Source organism: Vipera berus (genome assembly GCF_964194415.1).
Source record: "Vipera berus genome assembly, chromosome: 5".
Taxonomy (NCBI): Eukaryota; Metazoa; Chordata; class Lepidosauria; order Squamata; family Viperidae; genus Vipera; species Vipera berus.
The window spans coordinates 38,582,290-38,603,874 of NC_138207.1; the positions used below are offsets into that span (position 1 = coordinate 38,582,290).

Below are 21,585 nucleotides of genomic sequence, written 5' to 3' on the forward strand. Positions count from 1 at the left end.
CACACACACACACACACACACACACACTGGCTTCTTGCTTACTTACTTTTTTTGCTTCTACTTTTAATGTTCTAAAGCACTCGGAGTCTTTCTGAAATTGAGTCACCTTCTAAATTGCATAAATAAATGTAGGAAGTTCTTTAAAACTTTAGTTCCCTGCATAAATCTTGAATGTTACGGTAGTAGTATGTTTGTGTTTTATAATAGTAGGGAGTTCTGTAAAATTACTAAACTGGAGCAAATAGAAATCAATTTTTTTACTTTTTGGGAAAGCATGTAAATATATAACTTACGCATGTTATACATAACATGCTGAATCACCTCATCTTGGAAGTGATGATTTGAACAAACTTATTTCATTTGTAATTCAAAGACGAGGGAACTGACTGATGGATAGCTCATTGATTCTTCTAAGGTAGCTGTTTGAATTGAATTGAAGGTTTTACAGTTCCTTCCAGAAAATAGGACCCTATAATTTCGGCTGCATACTTACTGTTTAGATTCCCATGGATTTTCATTATTTTTTTCCATGCTTTTTAATAACTATGCTTAACTGCTAAAAGTGGCCACTTGCAATATTAATTTGTAGATGGTATATAATTCCCTTTTTCTTTCTAGATTTCTAATTCAAATGATATTGGGATGGAGTTTGCTTGAGGGCCTGAATGCACTAATAAGTTCCATATATTTAGACGCTGAGGAAGACCTCACTACAGGATGTTTCCAAATGAATAATATATAAATACTATAAATATCATAATCTAGGGATACTTATTGGCAACATAGATAATTTACTTACGGCCATTCATTTAGTGACTGAAGTTACAACAGCACTGTAAAAAGTGACTTAGTATTGTTTTTCACACTTATGACCAGTGTAACATCGCGCCATAGTCACATGACACTTGCAGTGTCCCAGGGTCATGTCACCTTTTGCGACCTTCTGACAAGCAAAGTTGTCACTTAACAACCCTATTACTAACTTAACAGCTGTAGTGATTAACTTAACTGTGGCAAGAAAGTTCATAAAATGGGGCAAAACTCACTCAACTCCATTATTATTATTATTATTATTATTATTATTGTTGTTGTTGTTGTTGTTGTTGTTGTTGTTGTTTCAATTTATATACTGCCCTTTTCCCGAGGGACTCAGGGCGGTTTACAGGGCAAATTAAAACATTGCAATATACAAAATTAAAATAAAATAAAATTAATAGCCCCAAAAGAGTTTAAAATTTAAAACCATAAAACCCCTCAGTCCAGGCGGGCTAACTCAAATAGCCAGGTTTTTAGGTCCCGGTGAAACAAGCGAAGGTCGAGGGCGATCTGGAGTTCCACAGGCAGTTGATTCCATAGGGCAGGCGCGCCCACCGAGAACGCTCTCCCCCTGGGGATCGCCCACCGGCACTCCCTGACCGGCGGGACCCTGAGGAGGCCCTCCCTGTGGGAGCGCACAGGACAATGGGAAGTTGATGCTGGCAGCAGGTGCTCCCTAAGATAATCCGGACCCATGCCATTTAGGGCTTTATAGGTCATCACCAGCACCTTGAATCTCACCCGGAGGGCAACTGGAAGCCAATGCAGCTCGCGGAGAAGAGGCGTTACATGGGAGTATCGGGAGACCCCCATCACAACTCGCGCGGCTGCATTCTGCACCAGCTGAAGCCTCCGAGTGGTCCTCAAGGGCAGCCCCATGTAGAGAGCATTGCAGTAGTCTATCCGGGAGGTCACAAGTGCATGAGTGACTGTGCGTTGAGCATATCGGTCCAGATAGGGCTGCAACTGGCGCACCAGGCGAACCTGGGCAAAAGCCCCCCTGGCCACGGCTCCTATATGATCTTCCAAACTGAGCCGTGAGTCCAGGAGGTCTCTGACACCAAGGTAGCATCCTTAACTTTGCAATTTTTATTTGGTAGTATGATGGCTTCACTGTAATATTTTTGGAAACTGGGCCAAATGCAATTGTGAAGACTATGTCAGACAAATGTGACAATCCTGGGGGATAATAACTTCTCATTGGGACATTTTTTTGCTAATCATAATTGAGTTGATAAATTTTGCTTTATGTTTACCTAAGTTTATTAACTACTCAGACACGGTTGTTTTTAATTGTTAATTTCCTGTCTTGAATGCTATTAGAAAATTCCAAGATCCAGTTCACCATCAGTATAAGTCCCTCCACCTTTATTGACCGTGGCAAATAAGGAATACTAAGAGTTATAACTCAATATCTAGCTGCTGTCAGATTATAAGAAAGATCATGCTTCTGTGTATTATTGTTATATAATTTTTAATTTCCTTCCAGTCTAACTTAAAACCTAAAGTTTAATTTAAAGTAATTTTGATTATGTAAATTCCCTAAAACGAGATGATCTGTTGAAATATATGTATATATTAAGGTACTTTATGAAATGGGAGGACAATAAAGTGCTCTAGAATTTTGTTGGAATTTATGCCACGTGAAAATGATAATAGTATAAAAAAACCTACACTGTTTTGCTGCATATACATATAGCAATATTTTTTAATTGAACAGTTTAAGCAATTTTTTTAATGCAAAACTTTGAAATTAGCATTAGCATTACAGTATTTTTAACATTTAATACACCTTGATTATCATAAAAATTAAGTTTAATTTTTTTATTTTTCCAGTCAAAATGTTATGGCCAGAAACTACTGACAGAGATATTTAATCGTCTGAATTTGATTGAATCTGACTATTTTGGAATTGAGTTCAAAAACATGCAATCATATTGGGTATGTAGCATGTTTTTATATTGTTTTCATTCTTTGATTTTGTTTGTTTGCTTAAAAAAGTCTGTAGTGAAAATTAAGTAAAACTTTTTTATTAATGTGATTATGAATTGCCCTCTTACAAGGCAGAAATGTTGTGCAGTGACCAAAAGTCCACATAAAGAAACATACATTCTGCAAAACCTCAACAGGCATATAAACTCATCAAGAAGTCCATAAGTACATATCCACAAAAATATAGCCACCATGTTGTTTTGTATTTCATTTATTTCTTCAATATGTTTTGAGAGAATCAAGATCTTGATTCACATAACACAGTAGGCAAACATGTAAAACGAAGTTTGGTTCGCAGAATGACCTAATAGATTCAATTTTGCAACTAAACTATATTACAGTCAGTATGGTATTGCTAATTGCATCAAACTCTAAAGTATTCATATGGACAGATTTTTCCTGAGATTAATTCGAAGAGTGTTCTCCTTTAATTAGAATATATTGCAATTCCTTATCCCATCTTTTTCACTATATTTCTGAAAAGTATGTTAACATGTTTTTATTTACTAAATTTAGTTTAGCTAAATTGCAAGCAGAATCTATTAGAATTGATTTAGTTGTATGATGGTATTTGCCCATTTATTTGTCTATTTCTTTCATTCAGATTTGGTTGGAGCCAATGAAACCTATTGTGAAACAAATAAGAAGTAAGTGTGTACATTTATAAATCAATGTTTCTTTCAAAAATTTAACTGAAACAACACTTTTTAAAAATGATGCTGCTCATATGTATTTTAGAAACATGTTGGCACCCCCATTCCCAAAGGCTGAAGTTATTTTAAAGCAATGATTGGTATTAACTCAGTTAATTATACTATTCTTTAAATTGCTTTTTATAACAAAAATAACAATTTAACAAATACAATAATACAAATGCTGGTTATTTTATTTTCATTCTTTTTTATAGACCAGTATCTATTTTTCTCAGTTGGCAGAAGGCAGAACTTGTCCTTTTAACAAGCCTCAAAATCCTCTGTTGTTTTATTTGTTTGTTTGTTTATTCTAATAATGAAATGTCTACAAGAAAACAAACAAGTTCAGTGAACATCAAGAACCTAACAATTCAACCCTGAGCTCTAATGTTGGATTTAGTTGGAGATATTCTAACACAAACCTGCTTGATGTAGTGATTAAGACACTGGGCTAGAAACCAGGAGACTATAGGTTCTAGGTCCTGAGTTAGGCATGACGTTAGCTGGGGGACCTTAAGCCAGTCACCTTCTCTCAGCCCTAGGAAGCAGGCAGTGAGAAACCATTTCTGAAAAAAACTTACCAAGAAAATTGCAGGGACTTGTCTGGGCAGTTACCAGTAGCAGGAATCGACACTGACTTAAAGGTAGAGCAAGAAAAAGCAATAGCAGTCGGTTATTGTAAGTTGTCTAAAAGAGAGGTCCTCAGTTTCCCAATAACATTGGTTCTAAATCCTGCATATATTCTTTTAACTGGATAGGAATTCTTAGTCTCAGATTCTTAATGTTCTATAGGCTATGATGAAATAACAATGAATAATTGATTTATGAATGTTTTATTATACTTTTCTCCAGCATGATAGATGGAGAATCCACGAATGGGTTAACTCTGTCTTCCTGCCCAATTAGACTAAGTCAGTCAAACTTGCCACGGCTCTCCTGAGCCAGTATTTATGAAATTCCACATATTGTCAAATGTGAGGGTTGAGATCGGACCCAAGGTTTTCCAGGCAGCAATAGCAGTTATATAAATGTGCAACAATTACTTGGCTACAACTATCAGGCATTGTAAAAAAAGTCAATTATTTTACGGACAGAGCAAGAAAACAGCAAATTTAAATACATATAGGTATAAGAGCAATGTGCACTAATAATATATAGCTAATTAGAACTGAGAGACACGGTGGCTCAGTGGGCTAGGACGCTGAGCTTGTCGATCAGAAGGTCGGCAGTTTGGCGGGTCAAATCCCAAGTGCCACGTAACAGAGTGAGCGCCTGTTACTCGTCCCAGCTTCTGCCAACCTAGCAGTTCGAAAGCACGTAAAAATGCAAGTAGAAAAATAGGGACCACTACGGTGGGAAGGTAACAGCGTTCTGTGCGCCTTTGGCGTCTAGTCATGCCGGCCACATGACCACGGAGACGTCCTCGGACAAGCGCTGGCTCTTCGGCTTTGAAACGGAGATGAGCACCGGCCCCTAGAGTCGGAAACGACTAGCACGCATGTGCGGGGGAACCTTACCTTTAATTAGAACTGAAGTGAAAAGGAGGGTAAAAAAAGGAGGGCAAGTGAAAAGTGTGGGTAGGTTTTTGGAATATTTTTTTAAAAGCTCTACCTTAGTGTGGGCTTGCATATCAGTTGCACAGTTCCAGGAAAGCTTGACCTAAGAAGAGAACATCAATAAGTAAAGGAATCTGCACTTTGTACATCTTTTGGCTCATAAATCCTGTTGGCTTCTCACATAAACTCATGTTGTTGTCACTATAAGTTAGGTATTTACTGCTTATTTGAGAGTCTAGAGTTCAGTGGACAATCTTCCTGTTAATAAATTAGATCTTTGCAGTGGTTGGTGCTCTGTCATTGAATTATGTATGGTTTATAGAAAATAAATTTGCTGTGGAATTTTCTTCTAGAAGGAATTATAGATGCTTCCATCTGTTGATTTAAAGACAATTTCAAGTAGATTTTAAGCAAAGGGTGGGGCCTGATTGTCTCTCAATTGATAGCTTACATTATTTGTTCTTGTGTTCAAAATTTTGACTTTATCAAATATTAAATTAATGAAATTGTTTTAATTTTTAAAGGTGCTTTTGGAAGATTACAGTGTTAAAAATGACTAAGAAATATATTAAATATTGAATTAAAATAAACTATTTGATCCTGCCTTCTTCCCTCCAATAAATTTAATTTGATATTTTGTGTGTAATACCTCATGTATTTTTATGAAGTATTAGTACTAATGAATGTACTGTTATTCATTTGGGAACCGTCCCAAACTTTGAGAAATAGAATAAGGACAGTGGTTTGTAGGTCAGTGGCAATCTATTGCTAAAGCCATAATCCCATGATTAGTTTTAAAATTTATAACAATTAAAGGCATCAAACATGCAATTACAATAAAAGAATAACATTTGTGAGCTGACTGTTACGTTTTAATGATCTGTTGGCTTTCTGTAGGACCAAAGAACACAGTGCTTCGTCTAGCTGTAAAGTTCTTTCCTCCAGATCCTGGCCAATTGCAAGAGGAGTACACCAGGTAAAGACTTTCTATATTCCATAAAAAATAAGATAGAAGCATTAGCTTTTATTAGTTGCAGGCACTATTCCAAAGGGTGGGAGAGTGGGGGAAAAGGAAAGCTGAAATAAAATTGTAAGCACAGTAGTGTCATCTGAGTTTTACTGAGCAGTGAGTTGCCTGCCCAGTTGTTGCTAAACGATGATTGTCAATATACAAAAATGAGAAAGACAGCTCATTGTGGGTGAATGAAACATTAAACTTTGGGCACATGAAATAGTATTGATCAGGTTTTTTATACTATTTTTGCAACTGACTGTCCCTTGTATAATTTTCTGCTATAGCCCAAGCTTGGTAAATTGATATATCTTTGTAGGGTGATAAATTGTTGGTGTATAATTCAAAATTAGATTCACACCCTTAATCAGTGAAGATTGGAGATACAGTTTAACAGTATCTGTAGGTTAACCATAGAATTGTGGAGTTGGAAGTGACCATAAGGCTCATATAGTCTAATCTTCTGTAGTATGCAGTCTTGTGTCCACAGATTTGAACAACAGCCCATCAGTTTTATTATTATATCCTTGGTGCATATCATTACTCAAATATGTTGTTTATATTAAAATATATTCATGCCAGATTTTGCACTCTTGTTAAAATTGATGTTAACATTTTACAAATCTGCCTATTAGGATGGTAAGTAATAGTGACTAAGATGATGTAGCAGTAAGCAAGTGGAACTCTGTAATTCTTATATGTCAGTTAGAGACATAGAGTAAAAGTAAGCAGCTGGTAATGGGCCTATTTCAATCTTCATACTATAATTTATTTTTTGCTTTTGCCATGGCTTTTGCCAGATTGTGTCTTTCTTTCCAGAATGTGTAATATTCTGTGGTTCAAATGACCAAATATGTTACTAATTCTTTCCTTTTAGATATCTGTTTGCACTGCAAATGAAGAGAGATCTGGCAGAGGAACGCCTTACCTGCAATGACAATACAGCAGCACTCCTCATATCACATCTTCTACAATGTTAGTATGTAATGTTCTTTTATAGATAAGAATGCATCAGCTGCATACTTGAGAAATGCTGACATATAAGTATTTGGCACTTTGTTAAATGACATATATGCAGAAATGTTTTTACTTATAATATAGCTTTGTCCAGTGCTTTTTTTTTTGTAAAAGCACTTTGCGGGGGGGGGGCGGGGGGACCGCTTTAGGGAACTTCCAAGGCACAGATCATGTGAGCAGCATCAGCTGGACGCCATTGCCGCGGCTTTTGAGAAGGCGCTTTATCGGAGCCAGGATGTCTTCCATCACCTCATCCTCCTCCACCTCTGATGACACAAAGGCTTCCTCTGGAGCCAGAGCAACCAAGGCGGCAGCACGCCTGCTTTGGGAGCATGCCTGGTCCCTCTAAGAGATTCATTCCAGGAGCCAGTCCTGGTCCCTGGCGGCCAACACAGGGGTGTGGACAGGTGGGAGCGGGGGGAGAGGAGCCCCATGAACCAAGGCAGAGAAGAGGGTCTGCTTTCAGGGCCGTGGAAGTGTTTCCGGGTCAACCTTTGACGCCCCCGATTTCCCCGGGCAGCTTCCTTTCACCGAGCCAGAGCTTTATTCGCACTGGTGGCTTAGAAGAAGCTGGTTCTTCCCTTAAAAAAAAAGTGGCGGAACACCGTTCCAGTGCGTTCTATGACAAAAAAAGCACTGGCTTTGTCATTTGATTATACAGTCTTGACTCAATGCAGTATTTTTGGACAAAAGATTGTAGGAGTTAAACTATATAAATTTTACTGTGGTATTAGTTGTGTCTGTATCAGCCATAAACAATGAGGTATCCATTCCCTTTCCATAAGCTTTAGTGATATTTATTTTTATACAGTTATGTCTGAGCCCTTTTGACAATGTAACAATTTACCTTAAATTCAGCCATCCTGTAGTTAGTGTTCCAGCAGCATTTATGATATATACTAGATACTGAATGTTACTCAAGATTAAGTCAAGGGCTGTTTCTTTTCTGGTTTCTTCCATGATAAATGAGTGTATCTAGAAAATTCAAGTGAATTTTCATATTTCTATGTACCTCACAATTTAAATATCAGTTGAAGTGAAAGTGTTAGAAAAACTGAAAACCTATTTGAACCCTTGAACTTAATCAGAATCACATCTTTAGCATTAGCCTATAAAAATCCTGTCAGAAAGCAAATAATACATTTTAGGATGAATGTTGTAAAATTGACATTCTTATTTTTATGTATTATTTTAATACATAAAGAGCTAATCTAATTAATTAATAAAACTGTAATCTGAAATACTTAAGTATTTTGTTTTAAATATATTTTCTGTTATGTCACAGCGGAAATTGGAGATTTTGATGAATCAGGAGATCACGAACATCTTAAAAACAACCAATACTTTCCCAACCAAGAAAGACTGCAAGAAAAAATACTTGCATTTCACAGGAAGCATGTGTAAGTAAAATTATTTTATGATTTTTGTATTCAGTGCACCACTATACTGTACTGAAATTAACTTTGCAATAATGTTTGAAGTGTGGTTTGTTGCATGGTTCAGTTAGGGTTTTTTTTGTGCTTAAGGCAATTTGTTTGCAATATAATATTTGCTATGTACAGTCTTAATGTATTTACTGAGTGGCCAAATTTTAGGCAAGATTTTTAACAAAACAGCTTTTACTAGTCTGAGCAATATATTACAAAAGTCAGTATGAAGAAAAATGACAGCTTTTGTCTGTGAGATGTGATGTTTTTACTTCAGCTAAATCAGCATAAATACCTTACATTGTCTACTCTGCAGATACAGAGGGGAAGCATGTGGTTGCGTTTACTAACATTATAATCCTTCCATTGACATGATTTGGTGCTATAATTGAATAGGTACAGTTAATAGCCCCATTATATACCATGCTTGGAGTAGACTTCTTTCTATAGGTGTATCTCCAAATTTATCATGAAGTTCATGTAGTATTTATTTATTTAAATTTATACGTATGCTATCTAACTCATGACTATAAACATTGAAAACAATAGAAGAGCAAAAAAGATCAAAACTAAAAAAGGAAACGAAAAGACCAAAACACCTCCTTGCCAGCAATCAACACCCAGATAAGCAGAGATAAATACTAAAATTAATAGGAAACCAACAGTCAAGCAGTAAATAATACCCCAGTCAAGAAACTACCAACTCAGACAATCAAACAGTAAACAACAGGCTAATCAAAATATTACCAAGAACATTTCTATCAACGCTCACAGGGTAAGCAACTTATACAATATATAAACAGAGAACAACCCCCCTCCCTTTTAGCACTGATGATGTTATCTAGCTGGGTAATGAAATATCTGCAAGAAACAACCAAGTTCAGAGAGTACCAAGGACCCCATATTAAAAACAAAAAAAAGTGCAAATTCCTCATTCTCGTGCAGACTGGAACCCTGCAGTTGGATAACATTGTAGATGCTTTCTATTTATGGTTACTTTTTTAGGATATCAACTATCTTTTCCACTGAGTGCAAAGTTTGATTTAATGGCGCCTCTCGACTCTGTTTGCAAAGTTTTTATCCTGAATAGATCTGGGCCATCCAATCAACATCTTTTTAAGACATAGAGTTGAATTGTTCTCAGAGGATTCCAATTACCTTGATTGTTTTTAATCAGAGTTCAGACCTAGTTTTGAGGCAGAATCCATTTTGATCACTCTAATAAACGATATTTTGTAAGAGAATATAGAGAGAGGACTAACATGTTTCCCTGCTTGCTCTTTCAGCAGGTTTTAATATCATTGACTATGATGCTGAACTGAAAAATAAAAAAAAATATTCCATCCATGTATAGTATAGAATAGATTATTCAGTTATGTGAGTATTATGCATTAGCCTCAGTCACGTTCTTTATGATATTTGTATGTTGATTGAAATCCAGATACTAAATAAAATTAGTTGATAAAGAGCATCATTTTCAAGTTATTTTTATATGCTGTTGTTAAATTAGTTCCCCCATTTGACCTGATAAAGTAAACCCATGTGGCTGCTTGCAGGAAAGGAGTATTTCTGTTTGGTTCCCTTAAATCATCCCATTTTCATACATTTTCAGAGTGTCATAAATTCATCGTTAACTTCTGTATTTTGATTTTATTTTTACTACTAAAGGGGTGAAACTCCTGCCGAATCAGACTTCCAGGTGCTTGAAATAGCTCGAAAACTGGAGATGTATGGCATGAGATTTCACTTGGCATCTGATCGTGAAGGGACAAAAATTAATCTGGCTGTTTCAAACATGGGTGTATTGGTTTTCCAGGTAAGAAAGTAATTTTAAATATATCTTTTAAAATGTTCTAAGTTTAATCTTAAGGGTAAAGAGTTTTCTGAATGAGAAATCAGAGTTCACTTTTACAAGTCTTGCTAACATACTGAGTCAGATTAAACTTTACGGCTAAATAAATATAAATGATTAATCCTATTCTTTGCAAATAACTGTTCATTTGAAATCCATGTAGTTCATTTACCCATCAGTTTGCCAATGCTGGTGGTTTCAAGCTGACCTGGGCTAGTAATTTTGACATGTTCAAAAAAGGAAACATTTTTTTTAAACTTGATTATAGCAGCATGACATGCTGACTAGCATAATTAAAATGGTCTGATTCAAGAGGGTTCATATATAACCTATAGCATCTCATCTCTTATCTCTGCCTTAAGTCTTTTTACCAAAGTCCTGTAGAATCTCATTCTTGGTATCCAGGAGAGAATAGTAAATACTTTATTTATTTAGGCAGTTGTAGCTAAAAATAATAATCTGACATCATATCATTATACATATTGTTTAAATCTTGTACTATGTATATTTGGTTTTATTTATACATTTACTTTTCACATTTCTGAATCACCCATCTCCCTCAAAGAGGGACTCTGGGAAGTGTGTTTAAATCCTGTATTATGTATATTTCTTCACTTGTTACATATTGCACTTTACACAGGGCAGTATAAAAATCAATACTTTCAACTGGTCCAAAATCCGAAAAATAAGCTTCAAGAGAAAACGATTTCTTATCAAGCTTCATCCAGACGTTCATGTAAGTACTATCATAATATATTTTCTATAATTTTGTGTTGAGTTTAAGTACGAGTTGATATGCATACAGACTTCTGTAAATGAACCTGTGACATTATGTTCAGGAATATTATTTAATTAGACAAACATGGGTTCCACTTATAATTTGAGAACACAACCTTTCTTTTGTACATGCTGATATTCTAAAACCAGTCATGTCTTGTATACACACGACAGTGCACTCCTATGAGAGCCAATACACTGGTTGCCTTTTTCTGTAGTTGTCTCACTAATATGAGCCATGCTTCTTCCTGAAGGCTCAAGCAACCCAGCATTCACTTCGTGTAAGGATATTATCTATTTATAGTTGTACCTAATTTGATATCAGAATTTCTTGTAGTTTTCTTCGCAAGGTATTTTTTAGTTCATGTGGCCATTATTCATGTACATTGAAAAATGTTGCTCAGTGGTAGAGTAGTGTGATTTAAGTAATGAACATTTGACCTATAGTTATATTATTGGCACTTGGAAGGACATTACAGTATTTCAAAGATTGTCCTTTCAATTGATGCTAAATAGCAATTAGCTGAAGCACACATAAACTTTTCCCCCAATGATGGCATTGTGACACGAATGCCTAACACATGTGTGCAGAAGTTTGGGGGCAAAGTTTTGGGACACTATACGTATACTTTATTAGCAGTAAGAGACACTAGTTTCATCCTTATTGGAAGTAATCAGGCTTAAAGATCTTCATACTAAATTGCTATGTTTCATCATTTCACACAGCTATTTTGTTAACATAGTATCCTAAAAATGCTGTGACCAATAACTTCTTAAAATCTATTTTTAAGACTAAGAAATTACTTTTATTTTACTCCTGCTGGTATTTGTTCATATTGATGAATGATTTTGTCCAGATGAACTTTGTCTTCATTTTTTTTTGTTCGAACACTTTGTGCAATTCAAATAATTTCTATTTCCCATCAAATCACCATAATATAAAATTAGAGGAAGGGCTATGCATTAGCTTATTTCTTAGCAAGAACTGTTTAAATTATTCTCTCTCTTACGTTCCCACAATGATAAATTAATGGCTACCCTGTGTAGTTTAGGTCTGCATTATAATATCTGTCTGACTGGATGAGAATTAAAATAGTGTGCTTGAGCCTTGTTTGTTTTGTGATACTAGGGTCCATATCAGGATACTTTGGAATTTCTTTTGGGAGGTAGAGATGAGTGCAAGAACCTCTGGAAGATATGTGTTGAGTATCATACATTCTTTAGGTTATCTGATCAACCAAAAGCAAAACCAAAACCAGTCTTCTTCAGCAGAGGATCATCTTTCAGATACAGGTATAATATAACTCATTTTCTTTTGTTCCAAAAAAGGCATTCAAGAATTTTTTTCTGTTTTTTTAACCTAAAAATTTAGGATCTTATTACTATAAAAATTAAAAGCACAGATTTAAATATATTCTCATGAGGTTTTTAAAATATTTATATTTATTGTTTTACAGTGGACGAACACAAAAACAATTGGTGGATTATGTTAGAGAGAGTGGGTTGAAGAAAATTCCTTATGAAAGGTAATAAGCAGCAAACTGTTACTATTTTGGAATTTGTCTTATTAGCATTCTACTATTTATATTTAGAATAAATTTATAGCTGTACAATTAATTTGACTTTCTTTCCTAATAATTTTAAGTTTTGGCTTTCATGTTTTTAGCAACAACTTGGTCTTTTTGAATTCAAAATTCACTAATTTTAGTGAAGTTATTTTGATAATAGAATGTTGATTGATTTAAACACTTTTACTTCAGATAATGTCAGTTGGAGGAATATCTTACAGTTATTCTTTATATGTATTTGTTCATTATTACAATAATCACAACAAATGGTTATCTCTTACATGGAGTAATATTTGTAATGCTTTGAATTACATGTCCTAATCTCTTAATCCCTTGTTTGTTGCTGCAAAACTAAGTTTGGACCCTATCTCATCTCCAATAGAAAAAAGAGTTGTATTGGGTATTAGTAAACATATGAAATTGTAATATGCAGAGGCAGGTTACTAGTCCTTTAAGCTCATTATTTTACCTGATAAAAATTGTTCCAAAATTCCCACTTTCTACTGTGCGATGTTTAGCTGGAAATGTGGGTAATTTAATCCCAGGTCTACTACATGAAAAATATTTATTTTAATGCTAAAATATTGTTAGACATCCTTAAAATGCCTATTACCTTTGAAGTTGTATGAATACTACAGTATGTTTGGTGTATCTGAAGTCAAGAAAGAAACTTCATAATCTATAGCTTCTTAAAATATACATTAGAATATGGGCTGTTTAGAATGTGACTGAATCTTTTCATAATGTGGAGCTAGAAGGAATGATTTTAGTTGCTGGACAGGTTGGAGGTCTGTTTTGTCAGGGCCATTGTTTTCCTCCATCTGGACATTTGGTAGTTTGAACTTCAGAGATCCTATTGCGTGTTCAACCACCAACAGAGTTAAGATGGAACTCTCTAAGCAAGTCAGATTGCCCCCATTTTTGCTTAATTATATTTAGTTGGCATTTACTGTTTTTTTCTTAAGTAATGTTATTTTAGGTATTTTAATGCTGGGTTTACTTTATATAAAAACTAGTAACTTTTATATTTGTATATTTTATATTCTGAATATTGCAATTCTGATTTGTAAGCAAAAAAATTTAGGAAATTAAATTATGAATGTAGAAAGTTCTGAGTTTCATATTTTTACACATTAAGTAAGTTTGAAAGAATCTCTTTTGTAAAATCATCTACTTTTTTAACTTGTATACAGCAGAAAGGGAGCTTCGATTATTTCTCAATTGCATGTATCAACTTCTTTGTTTACAGGAGGCATAGCAAAACTAGAATGTCTGCTCACACTTCAAGTCCTGATGCACCCAAACAGGTTAGTCTTGAAATTAACCTGTTTTAAATAAAGTACCATGATTTAAAAGATTATGAAAATTACGTGATGCTTCTTAAATTTAAAATATGTATTTTCTTTTTTATTTCTGGTAATGGTATTAGGTAATTATATCTATGTGCTACATTAACCAAAATGTACTTTGTAAAAGCCTACAAAATAGGATTGTCTTGACAGCATGAAGATTCAAGTTTTTTCTCTTTCTTAAATTCCCTCATGCTAAATTCCATATGCCCCTGCCATACCAGCTCTTAGTTTTAGGTTTGCTATGGAGGTTGAGGAAAGTGTGTACAGTTTAAACCTATCAACAAAATATAAGTGGATAGAACTGTGCAATTTATCCAAGTTCTTTTACTAAATATTGGATATTACCTCTTTTCAATAAGGAATTTAATTAATGAGGGGGCAAGTATTCGAATCTCAGATAAAAAGGGTATGACTGACTGATGAGAACATAAGAAGTTCGAAATGATCATTTCAGCCTCCCTAATTTTTTATTAGCAATTTGAATAATTTACATTATACATTATATATATATATATATATATATATATATATATATATATATATATATATATATATATATATATATATATATATATATATATATATATATAATCTTGCATAAGAACTAAACTTTTCAGTAACTGTAATTTCTTATAGGAATGTGGATTTGTCTGATTGCTGGAATATAGTTAGCATATTCACATAGTCATATAATTACTGATCTTAGTCATCTCTCAAGTTCAGAATTCAGAGCCAGCATAATTTTCCAGTTAGGCCTTGCATGGAAGTGTATTTGTTAAATTGGAACAGCTGCTGGTTTTCAACAGAGAACCTCTCATAGTTAGTTATAGGCTGCTCTGACTACCATCATTCCTTTAAAACTGTATCATTAAAACTAGATAAATTCATTTAATCATATGAGAATAACTTTCACCTCCCAGTCATAAAATAAACATAATCTGTGTTTTGCTCCTTAATAGGATCCAAATAAGGTGATGTCTATACAAAGGAATCATTTAATGAACACATACCAAATAAATAAAATAAATCCAAATAAATAAAATAAATAATAAAATACCAGACACTTAAAATATCTAAAATCCATTTAAAATAGCTGGGACATAGCTTTATCAACACAAAAAAGATTCTATGCAAGATCCTAATTTCAACAAACTAGATAGTAATGAAAAAGAAAAGTCAGACAAAAATTTAGGCTAGATGTTTAAAATCATGAGGTTTGCAATTTCAACTTTATCTTAAGATGGACTGAAAAAGATACAGTTTAGATTTTAATAGGTATCATGTTATAATACAGTTGTTAGAGAAAAAGGAAGTAGCCGTAAAATATATCACCTCTCAATGGTGACACACTGAAGTGCCCTGGCTTGGCATACCAAAAGCACTGAGTAATCTATACAATCTTCTTATTTATCTCTTAACTTCACTGCATGCTTTAAATAAGAATTTCTGGCTATTTCTCAATAAAATCTCTATCCCTGCTTGGTGTGAAAATGGCATCATTTGTGCACATCCATATACACACGTGTATTTACACTGGACAAACACAACTTCAGTGATGCAGATTGTGTATGAATACTTGCAAATCAGCTATTACTATTCTAATAGTAATTTACTATTACTTGATTTGCAAACTGACTTTAATCTCTCCTACTATTTTTGCCAATATATAGACATTTATCAGAAAATTGATAGAGCAGAATAATGTGGATTCAAAGAAACATTTTTTTCTACATTGTTTTGTAGAACAGATTTCCTCACGAACCTCAGTTTTAAACCTATAATTTTTCTTCTGCCTGCTAAGTCCTTTGACTCCACCAACCATCTCTCTTTGCTCCATGTACTCCCCTAAGTATTGCCACCAATATAATCTTACAATGAAAATGCAGGAGTTACCTGTGGCTTTATATGGTAGAACTGAAGTTACAAAAACAACATTGTACAGGTATTCCTTGACTTACAACAGTTCATATAGTGACTTTTCAAAGTTATAACTGTACTGAAATAAGTGACTTATGACAAGTTTTTCACTCTTATGACCATTGCAACATCTGCACAGACATGTGATCAAAATTCAGATGCTTAGTTGTGGTACCTGGATCATGTGATCACCTTTTGCAACCACCTGACAAGCAAAGTCAATGAGGAAGCCAAATTCACTTAACAATCCATGTTACTAACTTAAAACTGCAGTGATTCACTTAACAAATAGGGCAAAAAAGTCACAAAATGGGGCAAAACTCATTTAACAAATGTTTTGCTTAGCAACATAAATTTTGGGCTCAGTTGTGGTCATAAGTCAAGGACTACCTGTATGTCATAAAGTGTATGCATATACTCATACACAAGGTGAAATGCATTTAGATTTCAAATATTTATACCGATTTGTATAGCCTTCTTTTTAATTGATGTAATTCTGGGTGGCTGACAAAAGTATAAAAATATAATACAAATACTGTCTGCCGCTGTCACAATATGCCAGTAGTATCGACTCACATACTCTTTTAACCCCCATTCCCATGAAAATAGCCAAGTCTTTCAAGACATTCTGAAATAATATAGCATCTCTTTATGTATGGCTTGTTTTGATAGTTATGTCAACAAGCTGTCATATAAGCAACCAACAAATGTCACTCTGCCATGCGTTGATAATGTTACCTGCAATGTCTGCAGGAAAACAACCAGGCTCAGAGAACACTAAAAACCCAATATTTGATTGTATTGCCAATTGGATAGTAGTGTAAAAGTCACATAGACATGCAGCTTTTATATTTCTATGCAATATAACAAAAATAAAATGGGCTGCTAAAGCCTGGAAATGGAGCAAGATAAACATTTTTTTGCTATTGAGTTACACAAGTTATTCTAGTTTCATGATTTTAGAGAATAAGTTCCTCAACTAATTGATATATTTTATGTCTGACCTTCTTAGATTCATGGTGAAATAATTGATCTAATAATACATTTTCTTTTCTCTCCAGAGTATCTCATTTACAGAAGGGTTAAGAATCCCAGCATCTAGTGCATGCACATATGCCTCCTTCCATATGGATAATTTATTATCTTCAAACATTGCCAGCTTGTCCTCTTTGACAGAAAGCAATTCTCTCTTTTTGGAACCCAGAATGTCACATGGAGGGAGCTTGTCAGCAGAAGGAAATAGTATAATATCAGAAGAAACTGGGAACAAAGTGGTACAACAGCCTGGATCACCAAAACTCCAGTCATTCCAAGGTGTTGGGATTTGTAATGTTGAAGAAAACTGCAGCCCCATTTGTTCTGATGCTGAGAATCATTGTGCTTTAGAAATAGCAATAGACAAGTATAGCAAACAAGGCAGGATAACTTACAACAATGACAATGATGAGGATGATGATTTTACCACAAGTATGGTCATTGCTGGTAAACAACATCGGCTTCAAGGTAGGGATGCCCCTCTTGTAAAGCTAGTTAGTTCTCAACTTCATGTTTCAGAGGAGTTCATTGATGATGATCCAGCTGAAATCTCCTTTTTTGCTGGAGGCTCTGAAGCTTTTTCTTATTTGTATGATGGCCTAGATTTAAAGGACTCGAATCTTTCTAAGTGTCTCTCAGAGTCACCTACTTTAACTAAAGAAATATTGCAACAGAGTATAGTATCCTCTCATTCAAGTCCTGATAGATATTCAGTTGAAGCAGTAGATATGAATGTGGATGATGAATTTGAATTTGAAGGAGATAGTGATTTCAATGGAAATCAGCAGCCATCAGATACCTCAGAATTATTTGAAGTTAAAGCACAGGCAAGCAGAATGCAAAGTCTCCTGAGTCCTTCTGAAACGAGTTCACTGATTAATAACCAGTCTGAAAGTAGCTCTCTCAACAATTTAACATTAAATGGCACACCGTTTATGCATACTTACAGCTCTGCTAATCAGTCTGAAGCTAGTTCTATGGTGAATTTTCCAGCATATTCAGTTCGTTCTGAATCAAGCTCAGCTCTTCAGTTCACTGACATTATTGACCAGTTAGAACAACTCAGTTACCCACCTACCACTACAGAAGACTCTAGTAGTTCTGATGATTCATGGGATTCAGAATCTGCACCTCCATTAGACATAAACCTGTTTTTTAGCAATCCTTTTGCTCAGGCTACAATGGAGAATTTCTCTCTTGACTTTCAGAATAATCTAAAAAATCTCAGTAAGGAAGATAAATCAGAAAACACGTGCACAAACCATTAATATTTGGGATGATACAGCACATTATGCTGATCAGAATCAGTTTTTTTTAAAAAATCTGAACCATCATTTTTCCTGATTATTTTCAGTCATTGGAATATAAATTTGTAGACTAGATCACTTTTGTTGATTCTCATCATTCCAATTTTTTAAGGCATCAAGAAAAGTTATATTGCAGTAAAGGCATCAATAGTAAATACAAGGCACTGTAATATATATTCATTTATTAAATATTTTTTAAATTTTTGTTATAAAAATAATAATGTAGGTGTGTGTGAGAGAGAGAGACAGAGAGACAGACAGAAGTCCTGAGCTATATTTTCCAGAAGTGCTTAAAACTTTATACTTTGCCCATTTTTCAGTAACTCTTCTAATTGTTACTGAGGTTAATTCTGTTATCTTACAAAAAAGCATGATTTTCAGGACTGGAATGAAAACTGAGGCCCATCTGCAGTTTTGAAGTAATTTAGCCATAGGAAGATGTATAATACTTACATTCTTGTATTACATCTTTATATTTCTAGAATTTACAAATTACATGTTTTTTTTAAAAAATAAGTGCAATTATTAATATATCATCACATTGCTTGCGTTCTCAGTATGTAACAGAAACTATTTCTTATATTCTCAGGTATTAGGAATATGTGAATTTATTGGTACGTTTTGTAGTAACAGTTATAAATACTTTACAGTATAAACTTTATAAACAGCTATAATCACTATAAACTCCAGGCAATGAATGAATGAATGAATGAATACATTGAATGAATTGAATGAATGAATGAATATAATATATCACAGCATTCTTGAATAAAACAAACTGAACATGCTGGACAAACTACTTTCTTCACTAGCCTTTAAAAATTATCTCGATAGACTGATCCTCTAAGGGTCAACAATCAAGCAGGAAAACAGTGGGGTTTTTTTTCCAGATAGGAATATTAAAGATCCTGTACAAAATAAGTATGTTTTCAGAAAGTTGCAGCAGCCACATCAGTCCATATAATTCCATTATATGCTGATAAGATATTTGATTGCAATAGACGATATGTGATCTGATTAGGTATAAGATACATTCATTTTGTATAGTATATTATTATATATCTGTATTCTATATTAAATAGTTATTTTGGTCAATTTAAAAATAGTAAGATTGGTGGTGTTGTGTAGCTAAAGAGCCACACGCAGTCGAGCTTTGGAGGAACACTATTTGTGTTACTATGTGGATGTCATGGCAGGTGGTGTAGCTGATGGGTTGGCTGATTTTGCATGTATTAAATAGGGTCAGAGCTGGTTACTGCTTGAAATAGGAGAACTAGACCAAGAAAACTTTTTAAAAATCTGAAAGGCAATGGCAAATCTTTTTACAAAAACCCAGCATGTACATATCTCTATTCACCAGTCAAGTTTAACCAAAAATGTATTTTACTGTTGTTTTTGTAGAATCAAATACTTCAGCTCTAATCTCAGTTTTAATCATTATTGTTATCTCTTAATTAGGTAGAATTATACTTATTTAACAGTCTTGTTCACCTGAGATATATACTAATCATCATTAGATAATACTATAAGATAATAATACATATCTTAAAATATTTCTTTAGGGCATTACTTAAAATATGTTCATATTCATTCTCACTTTTTCATTTTGTAAATTTTTAAATATTATATGGAATGATTAGACTTTTATAACAAAATTCTTAATATTGACTGTTGATTACTTACCCTTTAATGTTAAACTTCTTCCCAAGAAATGTTGCATATTAGAGGGCGCAAGGTGACTAAATAAATACTGTGGATTTTTTTTTACAAGTTTTTATGCTAACCTTAAGAAATAAATTATATTGGTAAAATTTACTTGTAGCATATCAAGAGACTCAACCACTAAATAATGAAAAAACATTCCTAGGTACAGTTCTTTGAGAAGCTGCCATAAAAAGAATGAGGGTATTCTTTCAGTAGGTGGAATATATTAAAAATACATTATAATTCCATTAGTGACAAAGTATAACAGGTTGCCTTCACAATATACTGTAATTACTTTTATTACGTGTTTTATAATGGAAATTATTTGTGCCTTGGTATAAGCAATTTCATGTTATTGGTGCTTACTTATTAAGAAAAATATTCTTAGACTGGAAATTCTTAGTTATTTATCATGATCATCTACATAATATGAATGCTTTATACATCATTGTTTCTGTTGAAATTGATTTTATATCTACAGATTTGTATTGATAATTTTGAAATTACATATCCAATAAAATTAGAAGGTATTCATTATAAATAAGAACACATGTTTTAATTTTTTCCCCTTGCTCTTTCTCAAAAGAGAATCATTAATTTCCTCATTTGCTGTCTGATATTTGCAGTAGGAGTAAATTTTTAAGCAAATATGAAATACAACAAATGTTTTTTCTAAAACATTTTGCTTTTTGATATTTAGTATAAGTTACTACTTTAGCTCACAGCTAAAATTTCCTTTACTCATGCAATTAGATCATTGTTAGGTACAAAAAAGAAAACAGGCCTAAACAAGTGATGCCAGTTCTGTAGCAGTAAGATAATCTGCATATCCATATTGCTTGAATTTAAAATTATTATAATTGATTTATGTTTTTATTTATTTGATTTACATGTTCACCAGCTAATATTTAGGTCTCCTTCCTTACCAACAAATCTCTGGAATCAAAGGTCCTTAAAATTTTCCATGGTAAACATGTAGAGTTTTTAAACTTTAAGCACACTTAACATTTTTCGTTCTTACTCTTGAATGTCATCATATTTTGTGTCGCAATTCAGGTTATAATTGTAGGAAAAGATGCAGCAGGGAGATACTTATATGTTCAAACTCTTTAAGTATCCTGTAGCCACCCACATTTTCCATTCAAGCAGAAAACTACTATAAGCCTCTACATATCTTTATTGATTACCTTTAGGTGATATGTTTCAGTGATTAAATCAGACTTCTTTCCAATATTCCTAAGTTTTTGGAGCCATTCAGATTCAGCCATATGATCTTAACTGAGGGCAAAAGTTAATGAGAAACCTGAATCTTCAGTCTAAATTAGCTTTGTTCCTTTCAATAATGGCATTACAAATTTAAATGTAGATACTGTTTTCTCTAGCTTAACAGTATAATCATGTAATAGTTAAAACTTAATGTTAAAATGTGGTACTGCTTCTGTTATTTCAGGAACACTTTGCAATGCTGGTCGCAAGTTATTTTTAGAATAACACTAACACCACAGTAGTATAGTCACTTACAAAAATGTTTATATTTTTAGAGAACTTCATATAATATCCA

The 21,585-nt window shown here is 33.7% G+C and overlaps 1 protein-coding gene across 1 annotated transcript in view; it reads left to right on the forward strand.

Annotated features, from left to right (window-relative positions):
- FARP2 (FERM, ARH/RhoGEF and pleckstrin domain protein 2) overlaps positions 1 to 21,585 on the forward strand; it is a 63,660-nt gene that overhangs the window by 16,570 nt on the left and 25,505 nt on the right. The window contains exons 3-13 of the mRNA XM_081329642.1: positions 2,653 to 2,757; positions 3,413 to 3,455; positions 5,954 to 6,032; positions 6,946 to 7,043; positions 8,371 to 8,485; positions 10,181 to 10,328; positions 11,005 to 11,100; positions 12,271 to 12,434; positions 12,599 to 12,667; positions 13,959 to 14,016; positions 17,040 to 17,481. Coding sequence (XP_081185768.1) covers positions 2,653 to 2,757; positions 3,413 to 3,455; positions 5,954 to 6,032; positions 6,946 to 7,043; positions 8,371 to 8,485; positions 10,181 to 10,328; positions 11,005 to 11,100; positions 12,271 to 12,434; positions 12,599 to 12,667; positions 13,959 to 14,016; positions 17,040 to 17,481 — 1,417 coding nt within the window. The remainder of the gene's footprint in view (positions 1 to 2,652; positions 2,758 to 3,412; positions 3,456 to 5,953; positions 6,033 to 6,945; positions 7,044 to 8,370; positions 8,486 to 10,180; positions 10,329 to 11,004; positions 11,101 to 12,270; positions 12,435 to 12,598; positions 12,668 to 13,958; positions 14,017 to 17,039; positions 17,482 to 21,585) is intronic.